Source organism: Salarias fasciatus, chromosome 16 (genome assembly GCF_902148845.1).
Source record: "Salarias fasciatus chromosome 16, fSalaFa1.1, whole genome shotgun sequence".
Taxonomy (NCBI): domain Eukaryota; kingdom Metazoa; phylum Chordata; class Actinopteri; order Blenniiformes; family Blenniidae; genus Salarias; species Salarias fasciatus.
Window position 1 is genome coordinate 1,998,105 of NC_043760.1, and position 15,376 is coordinate 2,013,480.

A 15,376-nucleotide genomic window follows, 5' to 3' on the forward strand; every position below is an offset into this window, starting at 1 on the left:
ATCTGTGATTTTCAAACCAGATTCAAACAACAAATTAATGCAATAGTCGGCTGACTGGATGGTGTAGTGTAGGGGTGTCAACCCTATGGCCTGCAGCCCAAAACCGGCCCCCCATAGAGTCCAGTCAGGCCCACAAGGTGAAATTTTCCAGCTGTGTGAGAAAATATTGGGTTCTGTTCAGGCGATCAGGATTTCTACTCAGATGTACAAAACGTGTCTCTGTTTGAGATCCGTTCTAGAATCTACATCCGTGGACATGTTTTGTATTTTTACTAAAATGCATTAATGCTCAGGCCTTTTCTGTCCAATTTCTAAAGTACTGAGAGAGAAAACTCTGATTTCCATCATCTGTCCAGATTAATGTGTTTTATTGTGTTAATTCCGCTGAAAGAGATGAATGTGTGCACAGCACAGTGTCATCGGCGTAAAGTCAAACATCGTGTCTGTCAAACTTTGGAAAAGTTGAAGTGTCTGTGCAGTTCTGGTTCTAGTTCTGGTTCTGGTTCAGATCAGAGCAGGTCTGAGGTCCAGGCAGACCGGCTGAGGGTTCAGATGAGTCCCGAAGGAGAAGCAGTTTCCTCCGCCTCCGATCAGGAGCAGCTCCGACTCCGAGTCCGTCGTCTCCGAGCAGAAGGAGTGGAGCATCAGAGGCCAGGGCACCGAGGTCTGACAACACACACACACACACACACACACACACACACACACACACACACACACACACACACACACACACACACACACACACACACACACATTATGGAGCATGTTATCGTTTAGACTAAATACTATTTTCATTATCCGATGCTATTATTCTCGATTGTTTGCTGAAGAAACCAGGATATATAGATTCATACATCATCATTAGAGAGTACCGAACTTTCTAGACCCGCCTACTGAATGTACCGGGAGGTAATGTCTGGGCATGATAAATAAAGAGTGTTAGCCTAATAGCACAGTTCCCTTGAATGTTTTCAGAAAACAACAAACGCGCAGTGATAGAAATGCCGAAGTCAAAGCGATTAAGACACAGTGATTTTGTTTTGTTCTCATGACATTCTTTTGACAGAATCAACTTATAGGTGCAGCTTCAGGTTTGAATGAACGCCGTTTGCATAGCGCTAAACTTTTTGTTGCGTTGTGGGGGTCAGTTTGTGACAACGGTGCTCCGAGCCACTGAAAAAGCAGATTTTTGAAACATTTTTCCAATATGTTGGAGTATATTTTTTTCATAAGGGAAGGAAAACAGATTGTCAGGTAGCACTACTAAAACAACTTATTCAACTCATGATGCACAGAAATCGGAAATTATTTGGATATATTGCAACACATTTCAAGAATGTTTGGGTAGCCAAACCTGTTGTGTGATTCCTTGTCTTCTCGGCAACAGCTGATTGTAAAAGTCCATCGATAAGCAGCAGATTATTCTGGAGCTACTTTGCATCGACCATATATATTGTGGGAAGTGGGCGTGTCCAGGGTGGGGCATGATGGGAATCCGCCTGAGCAGCTTTCCAAGCCGACTGTGATTTCTAAAGTGCTGCAGGTGTGTGTGTGCCGGTCTTAAGAGTCTCACTGGTTTTTGGGCGTTCGGAGAGTTTTAGTCTGAATCCTGCGTCACGTTTCGTACCGGAGGTCTCTGAGCAGGAGGACAGTCTCCTTGAAGACTGGCGAGGTTCGTCCCCGTTACTCACCGTGTCCAGGCTGAACTCCACACTGCCCCCTGTGGCCATGTCGATCACTGCAACACCCGGCACGCCGTCCGCATGCAGCCAGACTCCGCCCACCACGACCAGCTTGTCACCCATCACGTGTGCACGGTGAGAGTATCTGCAGGAAGAAGCAGAGGATGAATGGATGAATGGATGAACGGATGGATGGATGGATGAGGGTTTCACTCCGGTCTGACCGGGGCACCGGAGGCGGCCGCACGTCCAGCGCCTCCCAGCAGAAGCCCCTCCCAGACCCGGCGGGCCTCAGCAGGGCGGCGTCTCCCAGCGGGGCTCCTCGTCTCCCCAGGCCCCCGAACAGCACCACCCCCCCGCGGAACGGACAGGCGGAGTGGGAGTGGCGAGGCTCCGGAGCGGCGCCCTCTACTGGCAGCTGGAAACACACAGACGAATTGATCTGATCTGATCTCATTCTTTCACTTTCTAGCTCCTAAATGAACTATTTCATTATTAACATGGATATATTTTTTCATTAAAGCTCATTTACATGGATTTTTTATGCCGTATATTTTAATTTTGCACCTAAAAGCTGTGCCCCGTGTCCTAAACAACACCGCTTGTTCAACGTGACTCTTTACAGCATTTTGTTTTCATGGCAGACGTTAAACTGAACTAATCAGACTTTCTTCATCTGTTTGTGGAAGTTTCTTTTTCCCCACATTGGGCAGTCAGACTCCTGGGATGCGGAGGTGTGGCCACATTAAGGCGCTCTGGAGAGCTGATGGGGGTCGAAGGTCATGGTCGGTGACCTGTCAGCAGTGGGATTCAAACCTGCGAATGCCTGATCCCAATCGGCTCCTCTGACCTCTTCACTGAGACATGAATTCTGTCTGCTGCTGCTTCCTGTGAGTGTCATTTACAGATATTTTACTAATTCTAGGAATTTCATAACTGGTGTACATTTTTAAAATGAGACTAATCAACAGATTCAGCGACTGATTTAAAATCACACGATTTGTGATTTTTCCAGATTTTCCATTTGAAAGTCTGGTTTTGACTGCAGAGCGTCATTGCACCGTGAATGGAAACTGAAAAGTTGTTTCATGCGTCTGTGAAATGCAGATCAACGGGACCAAAGTGAGAAACAGACGTGAGTCCACCGCCGCTGGTCCAGATCCAGGAAGCAGGAATCTCCCAGAGCTGCCTCACGCTGGTTTTTCCCTCCAAACACAAACAGGAAGTCTCTTCCTGCAGGTGAAATGTGAGGATGAGGAGCAGAGAGGAAGGAGTGCAGAATGAGTGAAATTAACGGGATCTGGACTGAAATACAGTCTGGCTTTAAAATGAGGAGTAGAGTTTGTGGCACATTGTCGCCTCCTTGAAATACTATTTATGCTGCTTTCATTATGTTTTCACAGACTGTAAATCTCCTACATTCCATTAGATTTCTATTCACAGCTGTTCTTTCTGCAGTGTTCAGAAGGGAAGGACAGAAATGCGGTGAAACAAGACGATCTGGAGCGATCAGGATTATGACCGACGTTAAAACGAAGGCAGAACTGGAAACCAAACGGAAGCGTCCGCTCACCTTCACTTGAGACGACGGCGGCGGAGTGTCTCCACCGGGGGGGCGGAGCTTCACCCGAACAGACCGTCGGCTCCACACACAGCTTCACCGCCTCCCTGACCTCTGAGCCTTCAGGACGAGGGTCAAAGGTCACGCTGCAGAGGCCGGCGACCGGCCTGAGCGGAGAGGAGCGGCCGCCGAGCAGCAGGGCGCCCCCTCCAGGCAGACGGGTGGCGGTGTGGTGGAGCCGGACTCCTGCGGACAGTGACGGTCAGACTGGTTCGCTCTTCCTGGTTTGATGAAGGAATGTTCTCCACTGACCCAGATCTGCTGCTGGTTCCACGCCGACGGACCTCCAGCCCCCCTGGGCCCGGAGGAGGACCCTGCCGGCCGCTCCTCGGCCCCCTCTGCTGGAGCCCCCCGTCAGCAGGATCAGCCCCGGCCTCAGGGAGGTGGACGCCATCGCCAGACCCTCCAGACCCTCCAGACCCTCCAGACCCTCCAGACCCCCCACAGCCGCAGGCACAGGCCGCACGCTCAGGGCGGGGGGGCTCGGGGACGGGCTGACGCTCGGCCCTGAAGACACAGACCTCCTCAGAACCAGACCCTCAGGACCGCCTCCTGCAGGACACTGTCTCCAGGTCTCCCAGAGTCGGAGGACGGCCTGCGGCTGCAGCCACTGCCCCAAAGTTTCATCAGACTGACGGCAACTGATTCTCACACAAGTCTCAGAGAGGCAGAATCAATACAAACACTGAGGAGCAAAAACCCTCCAGAGCAGCGGATTCGCTGAACGTTCCTGTCGCGAAACATAACAAAGAAACTAGAGAAGCTCCTGTTCCTTGTTTCATTTGTGATCAAATGTATCTGGTAATATCTTCTAGCAGCTTTATAAAGGTTCTTTTCAGTTTCTACTCTTATTCTCTCTTCTACAGGTTGACTCCAGTTGGGGTTTATTGACATGTTTTTCCTCCGTCTGAAGCATTCTGAGCTGCTGTCACAGAATCATCTCCAGCTGCTCCACTGCTGTTCTCCTCAGACTCGGACCGGGTACCTGCTGGGTGGGGCAGTAAGGCCGCCGCCGTCAGGGCGCCTCGACACGCAGTGAGGATGAAGTAGTGCGAGCATTTCTGGTGCCACTCCTGGAAATAGACGCATTTTACGAGATTACATATGAAACAATCCTGAGTTCTCAGTGGGAGCGGCCGCCGGCTCTCCTGGCAGTCTGCTCCTGTTTCCCATGATGCTTTTCATCTGTTCGGTCACTCACAGCTCACCTCGTGTTCATCGAACGGCTCCAGGCTCTCCACTCGACCCCGCTCCTCCTCAGAAACCAGCCCGAGGAAGAAGTGGTTCATGTCCACACACACACACTGCTCCCAGCCCTGAAACAGCACACACACACTGCTCCCAGCCCTGAAACACACTCCTGTCTGAGGCTGCATGGTGTGTGTGCGTGTGTCCACCTTGTCCAGGAAGCGGCGTCTCTGCGCCGCCGTGTCCGGATACTGCCGCAGAGCGTGCAGACGGGAGTTGAGCTTGTGGAAATGCTGCAGCATGACGCGGCCGAAGGCGTCGTCCGGGCGGATCTGCTCGTACACGACCAGCAGCGACTGGGGGAGGAGCCTGGCCGCCCAGCTGATCACGGCGTCGGACCTGCAGCAGGAACGATGTGGGAGAACTTAGTTTAGAACATAATAAGAGCTGGACAGAGGCGGCGGCATGACGCCTTCAGTCTGCAGGAGGAGTCAGAGTCTGGTTTGTATTTTTCTGTAACAGCTCATCTCTGCAGGTCAGGCTGTGTTTCCTGTTCAGTGAACATGAAGCTTGAGGCCAGACTACGAGCTGAATTAAAGGACCAAACAGGCAGCGAGCCTCAACGCGCCATGTGTCACACATGACTGAATGAAGCTGAATGAATGAAGGTCATATGATGGCAGAATTTTAAAGGTCCAGCCCAGTCGAGATGAATCTGTGCTGGATGTGGCTGCGGAACCAAAACGTGCTTTAAGTCCTGAATTAAAGCTGAACTTTGCAACTTTTTTACCTCAATAAATGTGTTTCAGAATCCCTGTGGGGGTAAACAAAGCCTTGTCACGGCGATTCGCCGGTCCCTTCACTCCCCCCGGGGTCTGTGTCCTGAAAACAGCGCTTGCAATTTCAGAGGAGCGACCCGACAACATCTCGCGAGAACAAACCTGCTTTACGGCGCTCATACGGGATTACAAGTATAAACGCTGTTGGAGTGTGATATCTGTCATTGTGTTGCAATAGACGATCTTTGCATGATGTGTTGATTGGTTCTAATTTCCGTTTGGTAACTGAAAAATAAAGAGGAGTGGTGCCTCCTCTCGTAGACGTGAGCGCCAGTAAATTCGCTGCGCTGAGCTGAAAGCAGCATATTGTGTTTGTTTTCCAATAAGTTTGAGTGTGCCAGGCAGGCATGTCTACGACAGAGGGAGCAACCGGAAGAAGTTCCCAGGCAGCGCGAGGAACTGCTGCTGCAGAAGATTTAACAAAAGCTCGTAAAACAAACATGAAACCCTCGCTGGCGTTAGCAACGCCACCCTGAGGTGCTCACGGATGGCAGAACCAAAAAGACAGAAAGAAACCTTTGTCTAACGAGCGGATAAAAAGGAAACTGGAGAACTGGAGTGGGACGCTCTCTGCAGGGGGGGGCGGGGGTGCGGAGGACGTTTACGACAGTGAGCTTTCACAGGAGACCAGTAGGGGGAGCGCTAAAGCAAATCTTGCATAGTACTGCTTTAAAGGCGAAATCAGTAAGAGATTCACTACAGAGATAATCAAAAACATGTCGTTCCCTTTAACAATCTGTCTGCAGCAACAGTCTCTGGTCTGGGTTTATCCTTCAAACTGAGAGGTACGGAGCTAGCTCGGCACTACTTCCTGGTTCCAGAGCCAATCAGATGTATGAAAACATCTTCATCTCAACAAAAAATATTCCAGATACTTTTTCAATCATAAAACCATGAGAAAAGTATCTGCATTACCACTGAATGCTCATCGTGAGTTTAGCCGGCGCTACGCGACACTCTCCGCAGGCGCTCTCATTTTTTAAAAATTCGAACTGCAGTTCCAATTTGAAACACTGGGTGTCACTGTTGACAATTTCCCCTTTAAAGGTAAATGAGGTTTAGCAGCTGCAGCATTTGTGCACCAGGTGGCAGCAGAGACTCCCTGCTCCTCTGACTCCAGGCTGTTTTCCTGTTCTGTTCCGGAGGTTTCAGCTGTTCTCGGCCTGCAGGGATGTTGGCAGAGTGCTTCACTGCTCCGTGTTGTGGGATGAGACACGCTGTTGGCTCCTTTTCAGGCCGTTTCTGACTGTTCTGAGCTAAAATCTGAGTGTGTTGCAGCTCCGGCCGCTCGTCGTACCATCGCGTCTCCATGTAGGTGAGAACCACCTCCGACAGGATCAGGGTCGGAGCGGCCCAGTCCAGCCCGGCTGCTCCCAGCGCCTGCTCCACCTGCGACTCCTCCCGGACATCCACCCCCAGCAGACGGTACTGACTGCTGCACACGCACGCAGGTCCTGGGGATGCACGCACGCACACACACACACACGCACGCACGCACGCACGCACGCACACACACACACACACACACACACACACACACACACACACACACACACACACACACACACACACACACACACACACACACACACACACACACACACACACACACTGAGGAACTGTCATCATGGAACAGATGCATGAATGACCGTTGGAGAAAAGACCAACCTGTAGGGGAGGGGGGTAGATGGGAGTCTAACATCCCGCTCAGCGTCTCGTTGGACAGGATCAGGGCGGACTTGCGGCGTGCGACGTCGGGAAAATCCACCTCGAACACGACGGCGCCGTTTAAAGATCCGTCGGCACGCAGACGGAAATACAAGGAGTCGAATCCTGCACCGAGAGACAAAACCTGAAAAGAAACCGACATGGAGGGAAACGTAAAACACGACTTTTAAGGAACGTCTAGTTGAATTTAACGCTGTCAGCTCACCTGTCTTTTGGGACATTCTGCAGTGACCCGAAGAAACGTCCTCACACAGTGGTCCACGGCCCTCCAGCGCACGTAGTAACCCCTGAAACACACATCAAGACAGTGATGTGTGAAACAGAAATCATGGCAAACCCAGTGAAAGTGCAGGATGCCGTTCCCTCAGGGACACTGCAGCACTCTGCCTGCAGCTCTCTGAACCCCCCCCCCGGCAGATTCTACTCCACTGGACCAGACAATGCATTATTGAGGGCGATGGTGGAGGAGTGCTCAGTACTTCAGGGTTTATTTGGATCCCCATCAGCCCTGGACGTCTGTGATATCCATCACAACGTCCTAAGATATATAATCATTTTATTATTTCAATAACATGTCAGTAGTTTTTTTTCCATCAATCAGTCAAAAAAATCCCTTACATTTTTAATTCCTGCCTCTTTATTGGGATGTTAGAACATTTGCAGAGCAAGTGTTATATTTTTATTACCTGCTTTAATCTTGTTGTGAGAGTTTCATTTCCTTTGCCTTGTTTTCTTCCCCACATGCAAACCGAGTCATACCGGAATTAAATCCACCTTCTAATTTATTAACCAAACATTTTAAATGTCTTCACTTCGGGACGACAGATGGCTCAGACTATAAACCTGAACATTTACAGCCACATTTTTCATCAATATTCACTTTTTGTTCATAAATAAAGAAATCGAAGCAGATAAGGAAACAAAATGTTTTTGCGAGATGACAATTATTTACTGAAACACATAAATATACTGAAAAACAACAAAGAATATTATAGTTTGATGAAACAATAAATGTAATCTGAAGGCATTTAACAGCCTCTACATCCTCTTCTCTCCATCCAGAACAGGCGTGGTCAAACATAAGGCCCGTGGGAAGAGGCTCCAATCGGACCAAACCACCAAGCAAATGGTTCAAATCTCAAAGAAAACAGGGACTTTCATACTGTCCTTGTATTCTGTGTGTTGCAGGGTTGAAAACCGGCTGACCTGTTGATGAGCGGGGCTCTTCTGGCTGCTTTGCACACAAAGTGCTGGAGGAAGTCGTCCTGGAAGTATCCCTGCGCTGCAGCCGACACCTTGCTCACCACGCTGCTGTCGTTGGTTCCCTGCACCTGAAGGCAACAAAACAAACCCGTTTAACTCACTGAGCGCTCAAGAAGGCAACGGAAAGAGACTGAACAAGACGATTCCACGAGGGTGCAAAGAAATCAAACTAATGCCAACAAACTGAGACTAAAATACAGATTTGAGGCTCAGAATGAAATTATGTTACAAGCACAAGAAGCAAAAATTAACATAAAACAAAGTTGTAATTGATCAAAAAGTGATCAAATTCAAATGAGAGCAGACAGACACCTGCCAATATGATGGACTTCAGACATAAATCACTGCCAGGCTGATCTACCAGTTTAAAGGCAGTAAAAAAATGTAGAGACAACCACAAAATAAAGGGTTAGGGTTAAGTATTGTCACACAAACCAACACAAACACTGTTAAATCTCAGCAGTGAAACCACACAGGCATGTAAAACTACAAGAGCATCTTCCACTGTTACCTGAACGAGACCTGACACAACGCAGAACAGATATAAATCTACTCAGATGTGATACCATCAATGCAAGCCTAAAACTGAAATCCCCTGAGAGCCCAGAACATCAAGACCAAATGTGAGATGGAATAATCTGAGATCACTGGAGGAAGACGCCAAAGGTGACACAAATCACCAATACACACTAAATAAACAAGTTAACGGAGACAGAAACAAGTACAGTGTGCCAGAGAGGGAGGAAAATGTCACACAGAAAAAGTAAATGAACAAAAACAATATGACCCACAAAACAACCACAAGAAGATACAAAGTGTTTGATTGTTTTTATGGTTTTGTTGTGTATGTATATGATGACAAATTATTTAACATGTCTGAGTTACAAATTATTTACTATTAATCTATAACAAATCACCCTCTATTACACAGTATCATTCTCATTCCATTACACCATCATTCCCAAATTAAACTAATGCAGTTGGGTAATTTTGAGGGGAATAAATATCTTAACTACTATGAAACGACTGAATTAAACCAGCAGTGTTGCCTTGTTTGTACAGTAATGTTGGCTGTTCGTGGTGTAAATACAGTGAATAAACTCACCGCGGTGTCTCTTCCTTTCTTCTGCTTCTTTGTGTTGGCAGTCGGCATAATGTCACATCACTCCAAGGCGAACCTCTCACAAAATAGTTTAAAAAACGTGAATAAAATATAGATTTGTGGTTTTTACACGCTAATCAAAACATTCAAACTTCCTACATGTGATGAGAACTTCCGGGTTTCTCCTTCCACCGCTGCCCTCTGGCGCCTCCTGCAGGTTGGAGGCCGCTGCAACGCCGTGTCTCCTCAACCCAAAATGAAAGTAATATGAGCTACCTTGACTCCATATTCACCTATTTGTCTTTTTATCAGCGTTTTTGCACCTATTTATTATTAGGGACCGAGCCCAAGGGCGAGTTGGCCTCGAATTATTATCATTATTATTATCATTATCATATTATTATTATTATTATTATTATTATTATTATTATTATTATTATTATTATTATGAATGACCTATCTATCTATCTATCTATGCATACATACATACATGCATACATACATAAAACATAAGGCCTCTTATCAATAAATCGATTTAAAAATGCCATCTTAATGACTAAACACATACGATAATATACGAAAACATACGTGTGGTTAAAATCATTAGTGAAATAATATACATCGTGTTTGTTGTTTTCTTATTAATGATATCGTTAATAATGACCAATTGCTCGTAAGATTAAATAATGTATAATCTTGTTGTTGCTGTTCTTCCAGCGCACACTGCGGCACTCAGTGCGCATGCGCGACTTTTCCCGGAAGTGTTACCGACCAGCTGATTGTCAACAGTTCACCTGCTCCGCTCAAAACGCGATAAATACGGTAAATATGCTTCTTTTTCCGACTTGACATGTACATGTTAGGTCAAGTAAAACTTCAGCACGGTTCTGTTTTCACCTGAGCGTCGAAATATTCCGGCTTTGTGTCGGTTTCTGTGTCGCTCCGTCCCGTTAGCTCGGACCGCCTGAAAGGATCTGATAAGAAGCTCCACACTGCAGGGAGAGCCGTCTGCTCACCTCCAGGCCCGGTTTAATGCTAGAAACACACCTCTGCTCACCTCCAGGCCCGGTTTAATGCTAGAAACACACCTCTGCTCGCCTCCAGGCCCGGTTTATTGCTAGAAAATCAGACCATATGAAGGACAGATAAAGATGTCTGCACACCTCCCAGGCCTGGGATCAATGGTACAAACAGTTGTCTACACACCCTCCAGGCCTGATATAATGGTAGAATAGACTGTCTTCACATCCACCAAGCCTGCTTTAATAGAAAGTAGAAAAGGTGGACTACACGTCCTCCAGGTGTGGTTTAATGGCAGATAAAGTGTTTATTGATACCACTGAATTTAAATCTTTACCTCCACTCCTTGTAGTTGTTCTGCAGTCGACAGTGAAATTTGGTTCATGTCTCCCCTGCCTGTCACTTTTTCTCGCAGATCGAACACTGAGGTCACGGAGGTCGTCAGCAAGCCTCGACTACGCCGCGGTCTGTTTCAGGAGTGTTTAGCGACTGATCCCCCCGAAGCCCGTGCTGTCTCCGCCCCACCGGGAGGAGGCCTCAGCCAGCCCCCCTGCCGTCTCCTGCGCCGGTCGGGATGAGCTCCAGAGGGAGCGGCGGCCGCTCCAACGGCACGCTACCGCAGACCAAGATCTGCCAGTTCAAGCTGGTGCTGCTGGGGGACATGGCGGTGGGCAAGTCCAGCCTGGTGCTGCGCTTCGTCAAGGGGCAGTTCGATGAGTTCCAGGAGACCACCATCGGCGGTGAGGGCCGGTCACAATCACACACAGCTTTTCTTTGTTTGGTGGTTTATGGTCTTTCCTCTTCCTGCTCTTTGTGCCCAGCTGCCTTCTTGGCTCAGTCGGTGTGTTTAGACGACACCACAGTGAAGTTTGAGATCTGGGACACTGCGGGGCAGGAGCGCTACCACAGCCTGGCTCCCATGTACTACCGAGGGGCTCAGGCGGCCATCGTCGTGTTCGACATCACCAAGCCGGTACTGCAGACCCCCGACAATATCAGCATCTTCTGCACCTCCTCCGCACGCCGTGTTGTCCCAGTGGCTGAGAATCTGTATTTGACTGCAGTTAATTCTAATTGTTGTGATTCAGGATCATCTTACATTCTGAGAATCTGCCGATTAAACCTGCCTGTCAGGCTTCCTCTGCTTGCTGCTGATTTCTGTGCTGGTCCTGCAGGAGACCTTCGAGAGAGCCAAGGCCTGGGTGAAGGAGCTGCAGAGGCAGGCCAGCCCCAACATCGTAATCGCGCTGGCCGGGAACAAGGCCGACCTGGCGGAGAAGAGGCTGGTGGAGTACGAGGTGCGGGGCGGGGCTCTGTGAAGCTGGGGTTGACGGATTACAGGTAAACAGGTCAGAGGTTAGAGGGAGAGCTTATGAACTCAGGGAGAGAGGGTGGATTTATCTGACTGAGGAAGCTGGAGATGAGAACGATTTCAGAGAAGATCGTTGGATGTAGTGAAGGAAGGCATGAAGACTGAACTGAGGAAGAGGCAGATTATCGCTGTGGCGAGTCTGAACAGGGTCAAGGCGTTGCCTGAGAAAAGCTCCGGTATGGCTTACCTCTCTAACCCCCATCAGATATCTATAAATGAAAGACGGTTGTTTCCTGTTCCAGTTAGTTTTAGATCGCCTGATGAAACTCTGAGCTAAACGTCCCCCTGCGTGTTTTACACATCATATTGCGTGTGTGTGTGTGTGTGTTTGACAGGAAGCCCAGACATACGCTGAGGACACCGGTCTGCTCTTCATGGAGACCTCCGCCAAGACCGCCATGAACGTCAATGAGCTGTTCCTGGCCATTGGTGAGTGAGTCTGTGTCGACATGTGACCAGGAAGTGATTCCAGATCAGTCGGATCAGCCACAGGAAGATCAGCTCTCTGCTGCTCGCTTTGATTCGAGCTACTTCACCTCACACACACTGTCAGCAGCTGGATTCTGGAGAAGGGTTCGGTGGAACTTTTTCAAAATACAGACCGTCTCCATGGAAACGGGTCACAGTGCAACTTTTGAAAATGCCGTCACTGCACATGTGGGACACAGCTGCAGTGAAGAGTAGCTCTGTGCATCCTCAGTAGACGGACAAGAACAAGGATTCCCTCCAGTCTCAGTCCAAGTCCAGATCCTCCTGGTCCTGGTCCTGGTCCTGGTCCTGGTCTAGATTCTTTCTTTCTTTTCAGGAAGTCGATGTGTTTTGTCGTGCGGGGTCTAAACGTGTTCTCCAGTGTTCACTTCTTCATGTTTTTAACAGTTTTTTTTTCTTTTTACAGCAAAGAAGATGCCAAAAACGGACACCCAGAACCCGACGCATGCGGCGCGGCATCGGGGAGTCAACCTGCAGGACCCGGACGCCCACTCCACCCGAGCCTGCTGTGGCGGGAACTAGACCTCCTCCGCCCGCCCCGCCCCTCCCTCCTTCATCCACCGCCGGTATCCCTCCATCCACACCTCCTCCTCCTCCTCCTCCACCCGTCAGCTCGTCCCGCCGCCGTGCGGGGAGACCCGGCACCGCCTCACTCCACCCTCCACCCCGCGTCACCCACCAGAGATCGAAGGAAGAGGAAGGAGGCGGAGGCCAGTCTGGCGTGGAAGCATGGACGGAGGTAAAACTGAGCCCGCTCTAGTTCCCGGCGCTAAATTGCGAAATCTCCGGGTTTCCTTCCCGCCTTGCGTCATTGGCGTCACACTGAGCAGCGCATGTTGGCAAGCAGCCAGACAGGAAGTGAAAAAACACACACTCAAGAAAAGAAAAGAAGAAGTTAATGGTCCAAGGTGGATTTTTTTGTTGTTTTTAGCGCTTTGCTTGCTTTGTCTCCTCGTCACGGACTCCTGCTGTGATCGGCTCCTCTGTCGCTCCCCGGAATGACTGTAACCCTTCGGACCGGGCTCCGCCCCCGTGCTCAGTGTCGTCCAGTGTTAGGGCTTCCCGGACCGCCGGCTGTGAGCCTCCCTGCTCCGTCAGACCGCCTGCCGTTCATTTTAATTGTGTTGATTTGCAGTATTGTGACGGATCCGGTCGGCCCAGACCGAGCCAGTCGAGCCCCGAGTGTGTTCCTCTCACCTCAGACAGGAGTGTGTGATCCAGGACGAAGGCTCCTCGCTCATCGCAGATCCATAGATTTACTCTTAAAGGCAACTGGAAGCAGATCGCTTGATCAGTTCACCAAACTGAAGCCAAAATCTAACCTGAATTAAAAAGCCGAGTGTCAGCCGTGGAGGAACCAGGTTTCCCACATTACAGATCCTGAAATCTGACACAGCTGCTGTTTCTAATGTTCTCCTTCTCATGTGATTTTTTTCACATCTTCAAAACTGAACCAGGTCGACTTCAAATCAGCGGGAACGGCTGAAACCTCGCCGATCAAACTCTGGCTGCCTTCAAGACAAGAATTGGAAATATTAAAACTGTACCCAGACATGTACACCTGGAACCACGTTTTTACATGATTAGCCCTCAAAATAGGATTTTTATGTTATATAATTTGGCTTTTTTGACAAGAATTCACAAAAAAACTCTTTGAGGAAGCGATTCCTATGAAACTACAGATTTCATCAGATTAATCTACACTGGTGAATAATTTAACTTCTGTTTTTTCCCCTTTCTGCTGTAATAACACAAAACGTATTTAATATAAAACAAATCAAGATAAGGTTGCTTGAGTTTTGCTGTAATAATAATGCCTGAACTGAAGGAACCGCTGATATTTTAACCTGCTGGAAAAGAGAGTTCATTAAAACAGTCCAGTTTTTAGCAGATAGAATAAGATTAAAAACACTCCTTGGTTGAAATGCACTAAAGTGACACTAATCTGAAGCAGAAAACACGGATGGCGAACACACTAACGCCCTGCAGGCTGTGGAGAGACGAGGGTTTTCTTGTTTATTCTGCAAAAAAGCCACATTTTTCTTCTGATTTCTTCTGACGAAGGAAGAAGTAGCAGATGATGCGCTGCATGATCTTTTCTTGAACTGATGAGAAAGAAGAGATTATCGGGTCTTGTAAGGATCTGCTGGGAGACGGGCAGCGATTTGAGGAGGTTTTTCTGACTCTTTACCTGATGTGATGCAGTTGAAGTGGAAATCGTTTGCTGGGTGGCAGAGTTTAAGGGAAAAAAGGAAAACAGAAGTGCCTACTCCCAGTTTTCTCTCTGAACCACGTCCGGGTGTGTGTGTGTGTGTGTGTGTGTGTGTGTGTGTGTGTGTGTGTGTGTCTGTGTGTGTGTGTGTGTGTGTGTGTGTGTGTGTGTGTGTGTGTGTGTGTGTGTGTGTGGGGGGGGGGGGTTCTCTCAGCGTGAGCTTCGTAGAGATGAGGAAGAGGCAGAAACACATTCAGCTCCATGACTCCCGTCATCCGGCTTCACTGTAAAGACATCTCGTCGAAGACACTGTATGTTCTGTGTTGTCTTAATTTAATGGAAGTGTGTGTCGGTCTGAGCAGCCGGAGCGCCGTCTGCGTCCACAGGACTCCTTCTGTTGTGCTTAGTTTTCAGATTCACAGAGAAGCGCTGAGCTAACTCAGCCTCTCTTTCCCTGGACGGTAACGGCTCAGTATTCACAGATTAACTGCATCTACTCCGTCATTCCTCGGCGATCGGCGAACCTGTAAAGTGCTCAATAAAGCTGTGAATGGCACCTCCAGCGCAGAGCTGCACCTTATTTCACTGCCGGTAGAACAACAAACCAGGATCCGTCACAAGCTGCATTTTCAGACGAGAAGGGATTCAGCCGTCACTCGTCTGATCAGCGCTTTCACTCGCGGAGTTCAGATCATATTTCAAAACCAGTTTGTGTAAAAAACCCAAAATGGAACTTCAGTGAAAGCCAGAATGAAAGTGTTTGTTGAAGAGAATGTGGCCTGCTGCAGTGTCCTGGGGTCAGGGGTCACGGGCCTTTTGCCACCTCCATTTAAGGAAATTATCTTAAAAAAAAAAAC

General features: G+C 48.6%; 2 protein-coding genes across 8 annotated transcripts; one reads left to right on the forward strand and one right to left on the reverse strand.

The window, feature by feature from the left end:
- Nucleotides 1–361: 361 nt before the first annotated feature.
- lcmt2 (leucine carboxyl methyltransferase 2) lies at nt 362–10,374 on the reverse strand. 7 transcript variants are annotated; one of them, XM_030112313.1, is made up of 15 exons: nt 10,324–10,374; nt 9,586–9,671; nt 9,430–9,502; nt 8,268–8,392; nt 7,267–7,348; nt 7,002–7,185; nt 6,631–6,787; nt 4,515–4,893; nt 4,292–4,379; nt 3,559–3,813; nt 3,259–3,492; nt 2,821–2,918; nt 1,910–2,103; nt 1,695–1,830; nt 362–666 (listed from the first exon to the last, which is right to left on the reverse strand). In XM_030112313.1, exons 3-15 carry the CDS (start codon nt 9,475–9,477, stop codon nt 505–507), a joined length of 2,142 nt encoding a protein of 713 aa, XP_029968173.1. In that variant the 5' UTR covers nt 9,478–9,502; nt 9,586–9,671; nt 10,324–10,374; the 3' UTR covers nt 362–504. The 7 variants fall into 7 exon arrangements, 6 of the variants coding, with proteins under 6 accessions (XP_029968173.1, XP_029968176.1, XP_029968174.1 ...); XM_030112316.1 differs by having other exon boundaries at nt 4,515–4,622; nt 4,704–4,893; nt 9,430–9,671; nt 10,324–10,365; XM_030112314.1 differs by having other exon boundaries at nt 9,430–9,504; nt 9,586–9,668; nt 10,324–10,363.
- On the forward strand, nt 10,176–15,359 carry rab5b (RAB5B, member RAS oncogene family). The gene is made up of 6 exons (XM_030112333.1): nt 10,176–10,248; nt 10,862–11,186; nt 11,268–11,419; nt 11,622–11,744; nt 12,154–12,247; nt 12,714–15,359. The coding sequence occupies exons 2-6, from the start codon at nt 11,021–11,023 to the stop codon at nt 12,827–12,829; spliced, it is 651 nt and encodes a 216-aa protein (XP_029968193.1). The 5' UTR covers nt 10,176–10,248; nt 10,862–11,020; the 3' UTR covers nt 12,830–15,359.
- The last annotated feature ends 17 nt before the right edge of the window (nt 15,360–15,376 follow it).